This window comes from Hipposideros armiger, unplaced genomic scaffold (assembly GCF_001890085.2).
Source record: "Hipposideros armiger isolate ML-2016 unplaced genomic scaffold, ASM189008v1 scaffold_375, whole genome shotgun sequence".
NCBI lineage: Eukaryota > Metazoa > Chordata > Mammalia > Chiroptera > Hipposideridae > Hipposideros > Hipposideros armiger.
The window spans coordinates 779,996-801,618 of NW_017731725.1; the positions used below are offsets into that span (position 1 = coordinate 779,996).

The following is a 21,623-nucleotide window of genomic DNA, read 5'->3' on the forward strand; positions in this document are numbered from 1 at the left end:
ACTCTTACCCTCTGCCCCCACGAGCTTTTAGATATACTGGTCCCTCGACCTAGCACACTCTTACCTAATTCTGCTGGTCTATTGTTTTTCAGATTCAATCTCAAATTTCACTTCTGTGGGAATGTGTTTCCTGACATCTCAGATTAAATCAGTCCCCAACCCCTTTTAGCATCTTGATGCTTGATCTATTAATATATCATACTCTCTCTTGAGATTTGAATTACAAAAGAAGGGCACTAGCGCTGCTTTGTCAATCTTGTATCCCAGTGTGGACTCTCCTGCCTGACACATAGTCATATTGAAAAGTACCTGCTTGACAAAGAGTAAAGGTCTAGATAATATATAGTGAAGCTTGTAGTCAAAAGGAATTCTTTCTGACTCTAAAGTCCATGCTTTCCCTCTTTTTTCTCAAAGCAATTTAGGAAAGGACCACGGAACAGAAGTAATTTAGGTGTTTCTAAAATAAAACTCAGGTGAGCATACCAGAGGTATTAATTATATATGTTGTCAGGTAGGCATGACGCTTCATCCTCTCATCCCACCCCCGCCTCCAAAAGATGTGTGATACAGCAGAATAATCTAGAATCCCCAGTGACATTTTCTAAAACAAATAGGCTTTACAAGTAGTTATGGAAATGCAACTAGGTTAAACTGAAAATGCCCAACAAATGAGCTTTATGGAATTTAATTCTGTAGCTAATCTAACTAGGGATTTACTCTCCAAATTCTCACAGTGAAATAGGCATCACTCTTTGAAAGTGTGATGTGATGACCACCTCAGACAGAGGGTGTGAGGTATACACTTGTGCAGTGTGAGCCCTGCACTAACTCCCAATGTGTCACTAACTAAAAGAGCAGAATTTTAGATTTCAGAATGAAAAGAGGTGAATCCAGGTTCTCTGAGGATGATTTCATCACCACATCACTTCGTAGTTTCTATATGCTTTTATTCCCTCCTCTAATTTCCCTGAACAAGCAGACTTCTCTAACTTCCACTTCTAGTCTTTTCTTGAATTGTTTTGAGATAGTCCCAATACAGCATAAGATTTTCTAAGGGACTGCCCAGGGTAGAAATTCAAGGACCACTGTGTAAACCCTTTTTAAAACTAATAAATTGTATTTTAAAATTAATCTCTCAGTTTACTTTATCCTTTTAATAATTTAGAAAAATAAAATTTCAGATGTATTTTATGAGTATTCAGAAATTATGGATATCATTTTTAAAAATATTTGTATAATTCTGCCAATTAATATAAGCTATAAATGTGTGCTAAATTAAATGAATTTATGAAGTTTTCTTAGTGTTTCTTTTCCGAAGTAGATATTCCATGTGAAGGAAAAATTACGGGAAGTAGTTTAATTGCTCATAATGATAAAGTTATTAATTGCATATATTGTTCTTGATTAAATTTAATCATTGATCTTAATATTTAATAATCTAATGTCAATTATTTTAGTACTATTGTTTTACAGATCCTGAAATATAATTTAATTAGAACTACTATAATTAATCTGAGGTATTAATTATATTTTATTTCAATCACAAATGCAAAAATATATTTAGAAATCCATTTATCCAGTTGAAGGGTCTGAAGTTTTAGCAAGGAACAATCTTTCAGAAGAGCCATGACATGATATAGAAAAACTTTTTTCCACATAAAAACAGAAAGGGAAAAAAAAAATGTCTATTCTCATGGTTTTTAAGAGTATGTACCCTGCAAGAAAAAATCAACTAGAATAGCACTTAGTTTAGAATTAGCCAGAAAAAAACTCAATTGCATGGTATTTTCAATATTAAATTCAGAGCTTTTAACTGCTCTTTGTTCAGCTGTCCATAATTGTTAGAAATCTGACTATGGCTCAGTGAATGCAAACAGTTACTTTGCCAGTAGAAAGCCCCATGGGCAGAGGGATAATCCTACCCTAACATGGAGACCAGGGACAATCTAGTCACAGTGGAGGTGGCATCTAAGCACCTGGCAGCTGGTGGGCTTCCTATCCATGATAAGGCTGCTGCCTTAGAATCACACTTATTAAGGGTAGAAGAGAGTAGCTTGGTGTGCTTCTAGAAAGCACAGCTGATGCTCTAAATGAAAATGCAGACTTGATTTTTCTAAGGTCAGCTGGCCAATGCCTAAGTTTTATTACTAAATCAAAGATGGAAAAAATTAAGTCTGTCAAATGAGAGGTTATTTTTTCACTGGGGGGACAAAAACATGGAAGTATCAAACAATCACATAATGAGAAAACAGTACACAATTAAAAGCAAAAATGAATGACCCACTAATGGTGGTATTAGATGGTAAAGAGATCATTAAGACTGCAAATATTAGTAACATTTTAAGTAATAAGTGAAGCTTAAGTAAATTCTTAATTATAAGAAACATTTAAATGGTAGAAAATAAATCTTGGCAGGTGGGGGCAATGAGGAGGCTGATCTAAGGGTAGCAGGAAATTCCTTTTACAGAGCTGTCAGAGATACAGGTAATTAATTAAGAGCCCCAACTAGGGGGTGGGTTCTTGAATTCCAAATGTAGATTTTTAGACAGTTATGTTGGCAGAGATCAGCCATTCAAAGTTTTAAATTAAGGAGTTGAACTTATCTTACTTTTTTCAAAGATATGATAGGGAGGGTGTGGAAGCTGAGAGCAATTAATTCCGTGTCACTTGTGGAAGCTACCTGAATAAATGTTGTAGGAATTGAACAGAAATATCCCCTATACCTGTTTAATTCCCTTTAAAAAATCAACTTTCACATGGAACTTAATAACTATCTTCCAAGCTAAATGAATATAAAATATCCCTAGATATCAGGGGTAATTTGATCTGATAAAAAGTAACATATTGACATAAAATATCTGAATTAATGCCTATCTTTTGTTTCTGTTTGTGTGAACAAATAGCTTATGGGTCTCAATCCTCCCTGGGAAGATAGAATTTTTATTTTTATTTTATGGTAATTTCTTTATATTGTATGGCTTATTAAATAAATTAATGTTTTCAATGTAACTATGATAGGCAGTCAGCAAAGAATAAACACATTCAAGTTCACTGAAATGGTTTATTAGTATCAATTAAAAACAACTTTCTTAAACATAAGGTGGAAGTCAATAATTTTTAAATCATGACTTTTATAATGCTCAATAATAGTAAGATGAGAGAATTGATATTCAACATGGTGGAATTTTGATATTTGCTTTTTTATCAAAGAGTGGACCATTCCATGTATCTCCTCCACTCTTGGCTAACACATGTGGGAGCTTAGAACTTGTTGCTGTATAATACGATAGCCATGCAAATAATAAAACAGTAGGTCACCCACATCTCTGGTGTCTTCATCATAGTTGTTTGACCTTTCTTGGCATCTACCCCAAACACCTAAACATAATGGATAGAATTTATGGCACACTAAAGGTTTCTTTCAGGTTCTAATTAGTTGAGAATTATTTATGATTACTATTATGTGAATACAAATGACAAATATGAACAATCACTGAAAGTTTGAGACAAGAACAATTAAAGGTAGTTCAAACACCAGGAGTCCTCAGGAGAGTTCTGTATATATTTATAATTACTCAAAATAAATGTGTACTCATTTGACCTTTAAAGCACCCTGTGTGCTGATTTTAGAGAAAGCATTAAAAAGCCTTGATGGAAAAATTTTACATTGCATGGTATGCTAGGCAAACTGTATCATCAGCAAATGCTAAACAATAATGTAAGACTGTTTTCCTATGTTCAGTCAATTCCTGTTAGATTCAGTCAGGCACAATCAGAACAGCATTGCCTCCACTCTAATGAGCCTAAGGGGAAAGATATGACTGCTGTTAAAAAGTGTGTCTTGAATAAAATAACAGTCCTGCTAGATGAAATATTAGAATTGCATTTTCAGCAAAGAAAACCTGATAGCCTGCATTGTTATAATGGAGGCGTACTTACTTTTCATTTTCCTTCAGCTTAGCTGCCAGCACTCTGGAATGTGTGTATAAGAAAAAAATGATAGGGCATCCTTGTATTCATTTACAGTGGGTATTTATTTCAGAAATAATAATAGCTCTGAACACAAGAATAACCAATACAGAAATTTAAGCGTGAAAGAAAATTCCTATATTTATTCAAAGGTGAAAACCTGCAGAATTAGTACATAGTAATAGAGTTCTTGATAGGAAAGCAGTCTACATGCTGTAACAATAAATAGAAATTGTACTAAAATAATATAAATCATAATGAATTTCAGGGGAAAACCTCAAATATGATGTTGATAAATAATTAATTCCCCTACATGATATGTGAACCTTTCCCCAATAATCACAGTTCTTCTGTTCATTTATGCAGATCAAAGGTCATTACAAGTCTGTAGCTTGGAGTTGATAGTCAAAGGCCAATCATCTGATCCACTGGTATTCATGCAGAAAACCTCCATAAAGAATTAAATTTAATGTGGCTAATGCTAAGTAAGGCAGACATGCCTTGAGATTTTAACAAAAATGATTATTATGTCCAGCTCCACTTAAAGAATCAAATTCCTTACTCAACATTAACACTGCTTAACTGATGTGATTATAAGATAACATGAAAGATCTTCCTGTACATTGGGTCAAATAATCATCTTGGTATCTCAGTTCTCTAGTTACCAAACTCTGTATCAGTCAGAGCTTTACTAGAGACACAGACGCAGCAGAAGATACATACTACAGATTTATTTCAAGAAACTGGCTTATACAATTGTGTGGTCTAGCTGGATAAGTTCAAAGTTTGAAGGGAAGGCCTGCAGGCTGGAAACTTTTGGGCAAGAGGTGACGCTGCAAACCACAGGTAGAATTTCTTCTTCCAAACTGAAACTTCAGTTTTGCACTTAAAGCTGTTCCATTGATTAGAGGAGGTCCACGGAGGGCAACCTCCTTTACTTAAAGTCCACTGACCATAGATGTAGATGTTAACTACATCTACAGAATACCTTCATAGCAACACCTGAATTAATATTTGATTGAATAACACATGACTATAGTTTAGCTAAATTGCCACAACTAACAGAAAATTGAGAAAAATTTCTGAAGAAATTTTAGTAATATACAAACTAAGTATAAAAAAGTTAATATACTGTAAATCAATTTCTAGAAATTTTCCTAACAAATTAGGATATATGAAATAGGCATGCATTATAGTTCTATAGAAAGGGGTAAAAAAACTGCAAAAACACCCAAATACCCAATGATTAGACATTTTAGAAAAACAAAATATGATAAAAACACAAGAACAATTACTATACATTCATTAAAATTAATAGTTTGGAATGTACACCTGAAACTAACAATAAAAAATAGTTTAGAATAATATTACGTACATAAATGTTTGCATTATATTACTAAATTAACAAAGAGGACAAACTATGAAAGAGTTTATATGCTACATTCTCAACTTTGGGGAAAATTTTATAATAATAAAAGTTTTAAATTGTAATGGCATAAATGCAAGTTATTTTGCTCTTTTTAAATATTTTCAGCATTTTATGAAATATTTTCTAATAAATACTTATAGTTGGAAAAAATAAAGTACATGCCATCTTCAAAATAAAAATGCTATCATTCATTAAGTATATAATATGTATCAGACAGTGTCTGATACATACTAAACTGCTCAATATTCAATACATGCTGTATGTAGTATTTGCCACATACGAGGCCCTGTCTTAGGGTTGGTGATTAGGTAGTAACATAACAAAGCCTTCTCCTCATTCTGTGACACTGTAGTGAATTAACTATTAATCTCTATACAGAATGCAACATGTCCCAACATGCTCAAAATAGAGAAGCTTAAAGATATGGTATTGACCTGATCTCTTATTCTCAAATACAGGCAGAAAAAGCCATTAAAACTCCACTTTAATCATTTATTTTCCAACTTTTACCCTCACTCAAAATCTCACATCTATAACATCTACTATTTTTCTCTTTACTTATCATAATCATCTTCATCATGCAAGGATCAATTCTGGAGTATTTCTAACTTTAAATTGTATTGTAGTGTGTACTACACAATTTAGGACAATTGTGTACTAATATATACTGTATGTCTCATTTTCTCATTATTGTCTAAATAGTTCCATAAGGATAGAGACCACAGTTGAATGTGGATTAAACACAGATGGTTCAATGAAGAAAAAAGTGAATGGAATATTGTCTTCCCATTGGAATACATTGGAATAATACTATAAAACATGTGCGTATGTATTTTAGATACATACGAAGGTCTGATAATTAAGTTTGCGAACTTGTTACAATGATGTTGCTAAGCTTTTTTGATATCAGAGGGATTAGTCATTATGAATTTGTACCAACTGGACAAACAGTTAACCAAATTTACTATTTGGCAGTGCTGAATAGGCTGCGTGAAAAAGTTAGATGAAAATGACCTGAACTTTTTGCCAACAGTTCATGGCTCTTGCAGGAAACAATGTACAAGCTCACTGTCTGTGAGGGAGTTTTTAGCCAGTAAACAAAAAATTGTATTGGAACACCCTCCCTACTCACCTCATCTGGCCCCCAGTGACTTCTTTCTTTAACTGAAGGTAAAGGAAATATTGAAAGGAAGACATGTGGATAACATTTCAGGACATCAAGAGTAATACGACAAGAGCTCTGATGGCCTTTCCAGAAAAAGAGTTCCAAAATTGCTGTGAGGGTTAGACTAGGCATTGGCATCAGTGCACAGCTTCCCAAGGGGAGTACTTCGAAGGTGCCCATAGTGATATTCAGCAATGAGGTGTGTAGCGCTTTTTCTAGGATGAGTTTGCGAACTTAATTGTCCAACCAAGTATATGCAGGTGTGTGTGTGTGTGTGTGTGCGCGTGCACATATGAGTATATATGTGTGTAGATACACAGAGGGTGCCAAAAAAAAGTATACACACTTTAAGAAAGGAAAATACTGTATTAAAATGTAATATTCAATATATACCATAACAATAGATGAATGCAAGCCTCGTTTGGTTTCTGCAATTACAAGAGGTGCTCAGAGTGGTTACCATCATCAGCATGCAGACACTTCTGATTATGGCGAATTACATGACATGTGTTGGGGGGGGCATTGCCTCGTCATGGGACTTGCTGCCTGGGTGACTGGGTTTGTGGGTACCCCCCTTGTGTCTTGGTTGCCTAGATCTCTGGGCACCACCCACATGGTGAGGAGATGTGGTAGGTGGGAGGGAGCCAGTTTCATGAGCCCACCATGCTGTTAATTGCTATCCCCTGGCTGCTGTAGCTGGGAGACGGTAGATATATCTCCAATGCTGCTACTGGGCTCCACTGCAGTCAGGGAAGGGAGCCAGATTTTCAGGTACTGACACTGCTTCTTCCCCAGTTACCTTCTGCTGTTCAGTAGTGTAGGGGCTGAACCCTGACTCATCCACTTCTACATTATCTGGGGCTGCGGTCACCATAGTGACAGCTGGGGAGCGCCATCTGCAGAAACAGTCCATGTTCTCTCATTCTTGCCTCCCCTGTGTGTTCCAATACGTCCTCCTTCAGATGTACTAATATGTGGATCTCTCAGGCATGAAGTATGTTGAACAGAGGAATATTGGGGGCGGGGGCAGTTATAAATGTCCAAATTGTTGTAGATTTAGGGGAAGAAACACAGGGTTCTACTCACTCCACCATGATGCCCTGCTTTTTATTTTTATCAGTTAATGAATAGCTTCCGGGAAATTATATCCTCGCTAAGATATTTTAACAGTTTAAAATAAGAAGTAATTAACCCAGAAAGCTTCTGATTTGCTTTCAAATACAAAATCAAAAATATCAAATGGGTTCTAAAAATGTTCAGCATATTTTTCTCCCACATTCTTAATATAGGGAATATCATCAGTCTTTTCAAAAAATTTTTCAAAACTTTCTTTATAAAAGCCTCAATAATGGCTGCATGGCCACACTTGGTCTTAACTCTATTAAAGTTTATATCATGATGTAGCTAAAACAAGGATGCAAAGAATCACTGTAAATATAATTTTAGAAAAAAAATACATACATCATAGACAGGATTTAATTTTTTAATTGTTTCCATTGTATGTTCACTACAAAAGTGGCTAAATGTGTATAGTAGTGTGTGTGTATGTGTGTGTGTGTGTGTGTGTGTGTGTGTGAGAGAGAGAGAGAGAGAGAGAGAGAGAGAGAGAGAGAGAGAGAGAGAGGAGAAACTGGAACATATTCACATATATAGAATGTTACACTTAACTACACTCTCTAGGGTCATGAAAACATTACTAAAATTGGTCATATACTGGCCTGTGTAGCTTAATCCAATATATTTCCAAGAATTCAAAGCAAATAGAGAACATTATTTGAACAAGCTGGATTTGAGCTTTTATATTTTATAATCTAAAAAAAAAACAAAAAACAGAAAATGCCTGTATATTTGTAAGTTTGTAATACAATTCTGAATAATTCTTTGACCAAAGGAGAAAAAATCACAAAAGAAACTAGAACATAAGTTGAACAGATAACAATGAAAAATAGTACTTGTTAAGCATAGCTAAATTAATTGCTAGAAGGAAATTTGCAATCTTAATAGCATATTTTAGATTAAAAACCTTAGAACAGAAGAGTCAATTAAGCCCAAAGATGTTAAAGGAAGAAAATCATAAAGATAAGAGCAGAAGTTAATGGAGTATAACACAGATAGAGAATTATGACTATCAACAGTGGCAAAAGTGTGTTCTTTGAAAGGTACTATTCCCTGCCAGGATTTATCTACAAAACAAACTGCAAAAAAGACACAAATAGTCAATATCACAAGAAAGACAGAGATTTAGATTCCCAATGCCAGTAAAAATATGAGGAAATTATGAAATACCATGTGCCATTAATTTTGAAAATATAGAATAAATGAAAAAAAATTCTAGAAAAAATAGTTTAACAAAATGGACATGATAATACATATATTAAATATATTGAACCCATATTTAATAACTTTCTCAAAGAAAATTCTAAGCCCGGGTGGCTGGACTAGTAAATTCAACCATATAAGAAAGGTAGATATAACAATAGTATTACATAAATTTGCTTACAGACTACAGCAACAGCCTAATCATGATACTAAAAACCAGTGAACATAATTCATCACAAATGAAAGGGAATAAAAAGAAAATTATATTTGATAATCTCAACCAAAAATCTGAACAAAGAGGATTAACTCTACAAATATCTTTACTTTTTATAAAGTATCAGTATTTCAGTGTGATATTGGTGCAAGGGTATCAATATGGGCAAAAAAATGAAAAGAGAGCCCAGAAACACAGACACACACACACGCACATGCACACACACACACACACACACACACACTCACACATTAACACATATGTATAGCCAAAACAATCTTGAGGGGGAAAAAACCAAGTAGGAGAACTTACAACATTGGGTATCAAATACTATGTTTTTAGAGTAAGTTTTACGACAGTGATGTATTTGTACAAAGGTAGAAAAATTGACCAATGGAACAAAATAGAGAGTCTGGAAACAGACTCACATGTATACAGACATGATTTATGATGGAAGAGATATTGCAGTACAATGAAGAATGGACAGTTGTTTACCACTCATGTCACTGAGTCCATTGGACTTTCATAAGGACAAAATGCATTCATAACTGTGACTGTATAAAAAAAATCAGTCCCAAGTGGACTGAAGAGCTAAATGTCAGTAGTAAAATAATATTTTAAAAAATATGATAGAAAAGGACCAACAACAAACATTAATTATTAATGAAAGATAGACCAATTGCTGTACATTAAAATTAAGAACTTATAATCATTAAAAGACATGCTCAAGAAATTTAAAAAGTAGAGCCTTTGAGATTTTGCTCCCCATCATATACTGTCAGTTTGGCTCAGATAAACTCATAAAAATTCTCAAAAATAAATAAATAAAAAGAAAGTACAAATGTAAGATCCTGAAAAGAAAAATAAAATGTTTGTATCAGGTTTAAGCAACAGAGCATATATCCCAAATATAGATATCTCTAAATATTTGTTAAATTCCCAACAAGAATGGATATGTGAGCCCGCAAATTATGCACAAGCATGTTTATAACAGCTATATTCTTAATAGCACCAAAATACACACCAACATAGAGTAGATAATTTGTAAAATATCAATATAATGAAGTATCTTGAAAATGAACAAACAACTATTAAATTCAATAACAAAGATGAACATTTAAAACATAATGTTGAATTAAGATGGAGGGGGTGTGAAAATGAATGTTTGTGTTGCCAGTAATTTCACAGACTCTTGCTAGTAATTTCTACCTTTTGACATAGGTAGTGATTATTTGAGTATATTCCCACTATGGTGTTTCATAGAGATTTACCTTTTACCTTTTTCATCATGCATGTTATTATTTAATTGAAACTTTATGTAAATATTTAGAAGGGAGAATGTCACATATGATATAGAATGAATTTGACAAGTGAATGTTATGTTTTATTTTTTACATGCTTTACATCTTGATATGATTTATATTACAACAACTAATTACTCATTGAAATATTACTATTTGCAACCTAAAGATATATTGTACACTAAATACAGTAGTCCCACCTTACCCCCAGGGAATATATTCCAATATCCTAGTAGATGACTAAAAGCACAGATAGTATCAAACCCTATATATATATATTATATTTTTTCCTATGCATACGAGGTATGATCAAATAATGCAGTGAATGTTTAAATGGAAAAAAAAAATGTATTACAGTAAAAGATACATTGCCATTAATCCTCCTCAAAATACTCCCCCTTGCTTCGAACACACTTATTCCATCATTCTTGCCACTTTCTGAAGCATTTCTGGAAGTCCTCTTTCATGTCTTTAGTCACGCTGTCATGGCTGCCTTGATGTCCTGAATTCTTTGACTTAAGGGAAGAGCAGAAGTCACACGGTGCAAGATGCAGTGAATAAGGTGGATGAAAACACACCATAATGTTTTTATTTGATAGAAATTGCCATATACTAGAAGAGATGTGTGACACAAAGTGTTGTCATGATGGAGGATGATTTACAGCACACTTTCAAACACACCTTCTCTCAACCATAGCTCACACCCAACTGACTGCGCCAAACAAGTTGAAAATTGTCACACTGTTACTAAGGTTTAATGCACTGATTCCCATATTGAAGATCCCTGCCTTTTCATTGAATGGCACTTAGCAGAGACATTCACCGTATATTTGATCACAACGGAAAAGTTCCATGTCACACATCGCTTTTGATACAGCAATTGCTGTCAAATAAAAACATTAAGGTGTGTCCTCATCCACCTTATTCACTGGATCTGGCACCCTGAGACTTCTGTCTCTTCCCCAAAGTCGAAATGAACATGAAAGGTAAAAGTTTTGAATAGATTCAGGACATCGAAGCAGCCACGACAGTGCAACTAAAGACACTCATGAAAGAGGACTTCCAGAACTGCTTCAGAAAGTGCTAAGAATGATGGGATAAGTGTTTTTGAATCAAGGGGGAGTATTTTGAGGGGGATTAATGGCAATGTGTTTTTTACTGTAATATTTTTTTATTTAAACATTCACCATATGTTTTGATCACACCTCATACCTATGATAAAGTTTAATTTATAAATTAGGCACTGTAAGAGATGAACAATAATGAATAATAATAAAATAGAATAATTATAACAGTATACTGTAACAAAGGTTATTTGAATGTGGTCTCAAAATATCTCCTTGTGATGATACAGTGCCTATGTGATGAGACGAAGAGAGGTGAATGACATAGGTATTATGATTTAGTGTTAGGTTACTATATGGGTTACTTGAACAAGTACCAATCCGAAACAGTTGATCTGAAAACCAAGATGGCTACTAAGTGACTAATGGGCAGGTAGCATATACAGCATCGATACCCTGGACAAAGGGATGATTCATGTCCCTGCAGGACGGAGAATAACAATGCAAGATTTCATGAAGCTACTCAGAACGCCCCACAATTTAAAACTTAGGAATTGTTTATTTCTGGAATTTTCCATTTAATATTTTGGGACCGTATTTAACCTCAGCTAACTAAAACCATGGAAAGTGAAACTGCTGAAAAGGAGTCAGTAGCATAACCGTATTTAAACCTGACACTTTTCAATGTTTTTCACTTACACAGAAAATTTAACAATGTAAAAACTCAAATAGAATATTATACTCTAACATCATTTTAGTCACTGTTGAGAGATCTGTTTATTTTCAGGATTTAATTTATTAAGTGATTGCTGCAATTTGTTGTTTTGTCAAAATTTAACTTTGTATTTATGTACTTAAAGCATTAAGGGTTTCTAATTTAGAACAGACTAATCTACTTCTGGCTTTGTTTTATGGTTAGATAATCTGTTTACTTAAATCTTTCTTCTTTTGTTAATAGCTTAATTAATTGGTCAGACAAATGTTTACACAACACATACTAAAACCATAAATTTTCTTAAATGGTTGCAGGCAAGAATTGGATCCATGTAAAGCTGAGCTGACTATTCTAGGTAGGACTACAAAAACAACTGAATCTATCAATCGTGTATCTGGAAAAACCCTGCCAGAATCAGGGACTGTCTTTATCGGTGGATTTCCAAGTCTTCATGGAGCAAACCAGGTATTTATGTTGATGTTTTTAAATACATTTATTATGTCATTTTATGAAGAAAAGAGATACAAAAACTTTGGAGAAGTTTCTTCGTTAGTGGGGCCATCTACATGGTTTCAAAAAGAAATTTTAAGCAGTTCTGCTTACACTAATTAATCCCACCAAAGTACACTAAAAGTTTACCATTCCCATTATATAGAATTGCTCCAGTATCAGGCAGTTTTTCCATTTTGTGGCTAAATATGTGTGTTGCATTTCATGTTAATATTAAGCATGTGGGCTTTTGTTCACCCCCATGCTAGTGATTTTGATGAATATATGAGAGGGTTGGCCTAATTACATACAAAAATATGATTCAAGAAATGAAACTGGAAGACCATTCCCAGTCTCTGCTTCACACAAAGTTACTACAATGTAAGAACAGAGTTTTGTTTGTATGCCAACCCATCCTCTAAATTTCCATTTAGATAATTAGCCTATTATCTTTATTATTAACCTATATCTTAAAAGCATGCATGCTGGCTTAAATATTATTGATTATTTGGCTCCATTTTATCTTATTATAGATAATTCTTTTTAAAATATAAAGTTGCTTAAGTGTACCAATAGTTTAATACATTTATGAGTCTTTTACTGTATTTTTTATTATACTTTACATATTTGAGCATACTATTTTTATGTTATTGGTGATATAAATGCTATTATTTCAGTCTCACAGGTAAAATAAGTTGAATATAAATCTACTCATTATATTATAAATATTAAGTAAGCTAAAAAATTTCAAAGCAAATATACATAAAGAACAAAAGTCGCTCGCATAGTTGATGTGACACATATGCCTTTAATAAGATAAGGAAATTCTGTATCTTAAGCATGAAGAATTTAGATTCAGTTTTACTCCGTTAGCATTATATTGATTAATCATTAAACAGACTTTTGTGGCTTTTTCTATAATATTAATGTACGACTTTTTTCTAGTTAAACCAGCCTATACGAGCTCTTTCAGAGTAGAAAATATCTGGTTTGTTTACCTTTCTGTATCCCTAAGGTAAGGACAGTTTCTGTCAAATAGTAGGTGCTCAAGAAACACCTTGTATGTGAATGGTCAATTCAAGAATGAAGGAAAAGTTTTCAAGAATTTACATAAATTAATCTTTAGTCATTTACATTTGGATCGTTCTCCCATAGCATAACTATTTATATATTTCCCAAGTAAAAGGTGGGTTTTTCATATATAATTTTTGTGAGTATACATTAGTTCAGTACAAGTTCTCAAGGAGCTGGGCCGGCCAAGTGGCTCAGTTGGTTAAGAGCCCGCTCAAGAGTGTGAGCTCTGAGCAACAGCCATTCGAGTCCTGCCCAAGCTGAGCTGCTGCTGAGCTGCCAACAGTTGGCAGGATGGCTCAGCTAAAAAAAAAAAAAAAAAAAAGTGTATACAAGTTCTCAAGGAGCTAAAATTCTATTGAGGAGATATACAAATATCTCTAATGCAGTTAAGTATTTATTCTAATAGAAATATGAACAATATACAGAGGCAACATAGAAAAACAGGACAGGAAGCCCCTGGTCTCCCTGTGGGAGTTTGTAGTTAGGCAGAGACCTGAGGGATGACCAAGTGTCTGTCTGGTAAATAATATGCAGACTGTCATCCCAGGGAGTTGAAACATCACTCACACACACACAGGCTTAGGTAATGGGAAGGCCTAGGAGAAGAGGAGTGGCAGTAGAAACAAAGTATTATTGTGGAGCCTTGGAGTTGGATGTGAACTCAGCAGGAGGAAAACTTGATGTTGAGAAAGTAAACAGGAACCCGAGAATAATAAATCCTGTATAAAATACAAAATAGTATATATTTATATTCTGGTGCCTGGAGGAGCCATTGTAGAAGTTTGAACAAGGAATGATATTATGTAGTTTTCACCTTGATAAGAGCTGAAGTATAGGATTGGAGGGGTTTAGGCTGCAGGTGAAGAATTGGTCAAGTTAGATATTAGCAATAATTAAATACGAAATGATGTTGTGGCAATAAGAGTGAGAAGATGACTATGAAATAAATCAAGCTTGTGAATAATTATAAGTAAGAAAATAGAAAAATTTGGAATTTGAATGACCAGATTGGCTTATATAAGTAGAGAATATATGCTATCTTACTTAAGATGGAGATCACAAAATTATTTGCAGAAAAAAAGGGCAGGCTCATTTTTGCATTTGAGTTCCCTTTCAGCATAGATAATTTTGAAATATTTAACAGCTGGCTTTCCATCACCACTAATACATCAGTCCGTTATATCAGTCCATTTTTGTTGCCTACCATTTTATCAATGGGATATTGTGATATAGAGTAAGTCATTTGAAATGTGGGCCTTGAGTTCACAAGAGATATTGACTATATGGCTGTGAGAGACTTTATACAGGTGATAGTAGAAGCCACAGTCATTGATTGGATTGACTTTGTAGAAAGAGAAGAGAGAGAGCTAAGGATTGGGAATCAGCAATCAAGCAGTGGGCTAAAGAAGAGGTGCCCACAGAAGTAGTTAAGGAGTAGAGAGATTGGCTATAAACAAGGGAAAAATTGTTGTCACAGAAAACAAAGATGGAGGAAGTTCCCCAACAGAGCGTATGTTCAAAGCCAAAGCTACAAAATGTCATCCAGCAATTTCAGGAGAACAATAAGAACAGAAAACAAATTGTAATATTTTGAGTAAGAATAAATGTAGCAGAAGAAACAACAGAGTGATTTTAGGTTATTTTCCTAGAAGCTTATTAAAAAGAGAAAGATGTTACCTAGGGGAGGACAGAAGGTTAGAGTTGCAGAGATATATAATACTAATTGACTATATTCAACAGACTTTTCCTCCCAAAATCTATTTGAAAGGGTTGGCATTTAGTAATGGATTATCTCACTAAGAACCTGATATCCGCCCTGTGATGTACAGCAACCGGACATGTATTGCAATCAGATTTAGAGTAAATTCAGTGTGCAGACAGGAGAAGTAACCTTGAAATTAAAAGGACAGCCAACTAAGTGGGTTTCCCCTCCTTGTTAAATATGCTGTATTTAAAGGATTTTATGTCAGCCCCTTATTGATTTCTTATTCTTTTCTTATGCTATCATCGTGTCATAATAGCTGTGTGTGTGCAAGTGTGTGCATGTATGTAACATATATTGATATGCACTAAATGATTGATACAAGCAAATTATAACATATATCCAAATGATAATACTTAAAGAGAAATCATATGATAAGACAGAAAAGAAAGAAAACACAACTTTGTGGACTTGTTTCTGTGCAGTGAAGCCCCACTGAATATCTACTTGTAAATATCACACAGGCTGTAACTATCTAATTATTGTGTTCTGATTAAGAGCTGCTGTTTAAGCACAGCAGGTTGTCAGTGCTCAGAAAATTAAAAACAACAGGTTTGCAGTATAAAACACCCTAAGAAAGAGAACTATAGTTGATTCCTTGAGCCAATATAAATGCTAAGTTACAATTATTCTCTTGACTCTAAGTTTCCAATAATGTCTTTCTGTACTGGCCAGAGCCCCTCCACATGATAAAAGTTCCGAATCTAATGCATATGTGCTGACAGGTTGTTTAGTGCTTCCTTTCACAAAAACACACAGAGCTCAGTATGTGAGGAGAGAAGAAAACAGTTAGACACTTTCAATCTTGTACTTGAAGTGTGAAAAACTCTGCATCCCCTGATGACCGTATGACAATAGCTTCCAAGGTCCGAGAGTAAATGCCTTTTCTCTGGTGGTAGGAAAACACTTTCCTTGGTAGTGTTTTAATTGCTTACACTTCTCAATGCATGCATTCCTGCTTTGGGGTCCAAGTTGCTTAAGGACACCAACCCTTAGTCCCTAATAAATTCCAACCAAGTTACAATGATACCACCTATTTGCTTTATAAAAGGAAATAAAATAATTATGAAAATAAATATTGTTAATTCATTACTAGATCTTTTTCTTTCTACAGAAGTTGATAACATAAAATGTATTCTAGAAAGATGCTAGTTTTTTTCACGTTCAAGTCAATCATGAATATTCAAAACAGAATATACAATGAAAATATACATACAAATAAAAATGGCATCTATTTTATATAGGACTGAAATTTTTGAAGAATTGAGTACTGATTTAGTCCATTTGGGCTGCTATAACAAAAATGCCATAGACTGGATGCTTTAACAAACATTTAGTTTTCACAGTTAAGGAGGCTAGGAAGTCTGAGATCAAAGTGCCAGTAGATTGGAATCTGGTGAGGGCTCCTTTCCTGCTTCATAAACAGCTGTCTTCTAGCTGTGTCTTCACATTGGCATGAGGAGCAAAAGAGTTATCTGAGGTATTTCTTAAAAGAGTACTATTCCATTCATTAGGGCTCTACCTTCATTACCTAAATGCCTTTCAAAGGCTCCTAACCTTCTAACACCAAACATATTGAGGGTTAGGATTTCAACACATAAATTTTAAGGGACCCACATATTCAGACCATAGTATGATAGTTGTTTAGATACTTGTTAGCGGAGGAAATGAAGTCAGAATTTTTTCATGATGAATTTGCTTAATAGACAAACTTTCAATATGTGACAGTAAAGTAGGCAGAGGAGAAAAAACACAGCCAGTAAAATGTAACCTCATAGAAGGCAAAAGAAGAACAAGTTTCAAGGAAGAAGCGCCGCTCAACATTGCTTAACTCAGATCTAGTTACAAGGACTGAAAAGCATCCCCTGGTTTTTGTGACATAAAAATCGTTGGTAAAATTAACAGAGAAATGACTGCTTCTGTTTAAGCTCATGATGGTGAATGAAGGGGTACCATCAGTATTCTGTTAAGAACCAATGTTTTCACTTAGCAAAAGGAGGAAAATCTAGCTGGACATTGGATTCCTATAACAACCATGAAAATTCCAACTGCAGAGTGACAGTGTAGTGTTTGTTTTTTTAATTTTTATTGAAAATCCATTTAGTATCACCTATAGAGTTGAAGATGCGAATATCCTAAACAACAAAATCTTCCTACTTAAATATGTACAGTAGTGAAATCCTTATACTTGAATAGAAGGAGACATGTTTTAGAATGTTCATAGCAAAAGCATTTATAATATAAAAAGTAAAATACAACATAAATGTTTAAAATATAAAAATAATATGCATAGTATATAGATTACAAATATATACAGTGGTGAAAATTACTGTACTTTTCAGGTTCAAACATCAACAAGAATAAATCTCAGAAAATTTAATGCAGAAAGGAAAAAGGAAAGTCATGAATGAATGTCCCCATTGTATAAATTCCCCAAAAGGGAGAACTAAACAATACTCATATATAACCTTTGATATATACATGTTTGGTAAAATTATAAAAAAAGGAAGGAATAATAAACTGAGAAATCAATATACAGATTATCAGATGAGGATGGAATAAAGATTAAGAAGGGGTTCTTAGGGCTCAAAGCAGGTATCAAAGTTGGTGATGTCTTACACTAGGTGGCAAGTGAATGCATGTTCATTTTATTATTAGCCTTTAAAATATCTATTATATGCATGTGCATGTGATACGTTTACATATATACACACATACACATATATATGCACATATGTATAATGTATGTTGTAATTTATATTATTTAGTAAGTACCTGTGTTATAGCATTTAGGATTAAAATCATGCAGGTAAATGGTAATTTGATGTTACCAGATTCATAGCAATGATTATGTTAAATTAAATATTAAAACTTTAATTTTATTGACACTGGTTTTGTTTTTATTCAAATTGTTTATTTTTGTTTTATCATTTTATGAATCAATAAACATGAGATATTTATGTCTGATTTAATTTTAGTTTGGGGTTGTTTTTCATTATTGTGTAAGAACACTGCATATGAGACCTACCTTTCTGATAAATTTGTAACTGTGCAATGCATTGTTGTTGACCGTAGGTACAATGCTGTGCAACAGATCTTTAGAGCATATTCGCCTTGTTTGATGGAAACATTGTGCCCATTGATTAGTGATTCCCCATTTCCCCTATCTCCCTGCTCCTGGCAACCACTATTACTCTCTTTGATTCTGTGAATTTGATTATTTTAGATACCTCATGTAAATAGAATCATGCAGTATTTGTCTTTCTGTGCTTGGCTTACTTAGTATAGTGTCCTCCAGTTTCATCCATGTTGCCACGTATTTCATAACTTCCTTCTTTTTAAAGGTTAAATACTATCCCATGTATGAGTATACACTTACATTTTCTTTATTAATTTGTCAATGGACATTTCCACATCTTGGCTATTGTAAATAGTGCTGCATTGAAAATAGCTAATATCTCTTGGCTATCTTGATTTCATTTCTTTTGGATGAATACCCAGAAATGGGATTGCTGGACTCATTGGTAGTTCAATTTTTAATTTGGGGGGGAAACTTCATGCTCTTTTTCATAGCAATTGCTTTAGTTTTGTTGACTTTTTCCTATTGTTTTACTATTTTCTCCTTGTTTTATTTCTGCTTTAATATGCGTTACTTCCTTTTTTCTCTTACCGTTGACCTTAGTTTGTTCTTTCTCCAGTTCTTTGAAGTATAGTGTTAGGTTGTTTATTTGAATTTTTGCTTCTTTTTTAATGTAGGTGTTTATCACTGTGAACTTCCCTATTAGTACTGCTTTTTTGCTGCACCCCATAAGTTTGGTATGTTGTGTATTGCTTCCTATTTGTCTTGAGGTACTTTCTAACTTACTTTATTGATTTCTTCTTTGACATAGTGATTGCTTAAGAGTGTGCTGTTTAGTTTCCACATATTTGTGAATTTTGCAATTTTTCTTCTGTTATTGATTTCTAGGTTCATACCATGTAGTCAGAAAATATACATGATATGATTTCTGTTTTCTTAAATTTGTTAAGACTTATGTTTTAAACTAACATGCACCTAGAGAAAGATTTATGAGAATAATATGTATTTTGCTGCTATTGGGTACAATATTCGGTATATTTTTGTTAGGTTCATTTAGTCTAGAGTATTTCCCAGGACTCATCAGAGTCAAGACTGATGAGATAAATGCTATTTCTTTATAAGCCCCAGAGAAGTTGGGGTGCTGGATGCATAGATCAATTCTTTCCTTCCCCAGGGGGGAGTTGAGAGCTGATATTTTTCATCTGCTCACTGTGCTGAACAGGGGAATAGATCAGTGTCATCTATGAGCCCAGGATGCAACCTCCATTCTCTCTGGAGTGGTTAGACTGTGCTGGCACCATCAGAATTCCAAGACTGGCAAAACACAAGCCGGTCCTCTGAGTAGCCTCCTCCGAAAATTTGTACCATATAACATGCAAACCAATCCCTTCCCTCCCCTGGGTGAAGCTGAAAATGATGGAGTCTTTTCTTGTTTATATTGTACTGTGCTGGCAGGGTTTCTGGCAGGGGGGTGTCAGGAATTTCCCTACCAGCCTCAGTGGGTCTGGTTTCACCTTTTCCCAGGAGGCAAGAGCTTTTCAATTAATTTCTGATTTCTTATAAATGTCACCTGCCCATGAATTGTTGATGAATCAGTGTGTTTGTGGGAGAAAAGAGGCTCTAGGACTTCCTCCTCTGACATTTTGCTCCTGTCACTCCTCTAATTTTAATTTTACCTAAAATTTTTAAAGTAGTAACATTTTATTAAAATTGTTTTTAAGTTAATATTAAAGAGTACTAAAGTCTTCTTTTCTTCAAAAAAATATCTGTATGCCACTCAGCTTTGAGCAATATTGGTACTAATTTGAAAAAAGATGAGGCTGTGAATGAGAAGGAGAGGCCAGATAGAAGTTCATGTGGTTTCTTAATCCAATTACATATGAAGTGATCGCTCACTGGAATCTCAATCACAAATCAACATTAGTATATGCATTTTACAAGTTTATGTCTTAGGCACATATATATTAAGCACAACCTATAGCTCTTTGGTACTCAAGCCAAACTTTTTGATATCAAATAACATGATAACTATAATATAATGCTCTGTGACCCCCCCTCCTGGTATATATAGTTGCAGATTGGCAAATATTCCTACATGGACAAAAATATATTTTATATACGTTTATATGCTCTTTCAAGAAGTAACTTGGATTGGTGGAGAAAATACCAGTCTTGAAATGAGGACATGGTTTTTATCATGGCTCTACCAAAAAAATAATATTTATTTAGGCTGTTGGCCATTACTTGAAATCTCTATGACTCAAACTTCTCTTCTATAAATGATGAAGGTGGACTCCATTATTTTTAAAGTCTATTCTAGTTCAAAATTCTATGGTTCTATACTATATACTATCATATATGTATAATTTAGTTTTATATATATATATATATATATACATATACACACACACACACACACACATATATAATACTAAATGGTGTATGTAATATACTGTTTACTTGGAATTACACTGATATTCTTTATATTAAGATACTATCCCAGTCACAAATTCTATTGTATTGTTTACCTAGGATCACCTAACTTTTATACAATATCCCTGAGGACACCTCTTGAGAAACTCCCATCTGGTGTTCCTTCTGTTCCTGTCTAAATTTCCATTTATTTGTAAAAGATAACAAAGAGTTTTCATTTTAAAATTAACAATCAACAAAACACCACAATAACATATCTCCTGTCCGTAGCTTAAACTATTAAAAAAATACAGATAAAAATTCAGATGAATATATATTCACCTTTTTTCTATGTTAATAGACTTATAATCAAACTGCTTCAATATTTCTTTGTAATGGTTAGAGGACAATGGATAAAGTAAAGCAAGAAGTAATCTAGTTTATATTAGTTAGGGAATTCTAGTAATACAGATCATAACTTTAAACCCTATTTAATTTTGTAGCATAATCTATGTAACTCAACAGTAAGTAGAATAAAATCAATTTTTGGTTTAAGTGCTTTGGGGATATTAATTTGAGAGATAGTTTTCTAGTGAAATTTAAGGACTTAAGACTAATTTAGCCACAACCT

General features: G+C 33.8%; 1 protein-coding gene across 1 annotated transcript in view; it reads left to right on the top strand.

Annotated features, from left to right (window-relative positions):
* The window catches only part of LOC109393324 (protein eyes shut homolog), a 1,090,347-nt gene that overhangs the window by 565,373 nt on the left and 503,351 nt on the right, over nt 1-21,623 (top strand). The window contains 1 exon segment of the mRNA XM_019662404.1: nt 12,491-12,641. Within this exon segment, the coding sequence (XP_019517949.1) occupies nt 12,491-12,641 (151 nt within the window).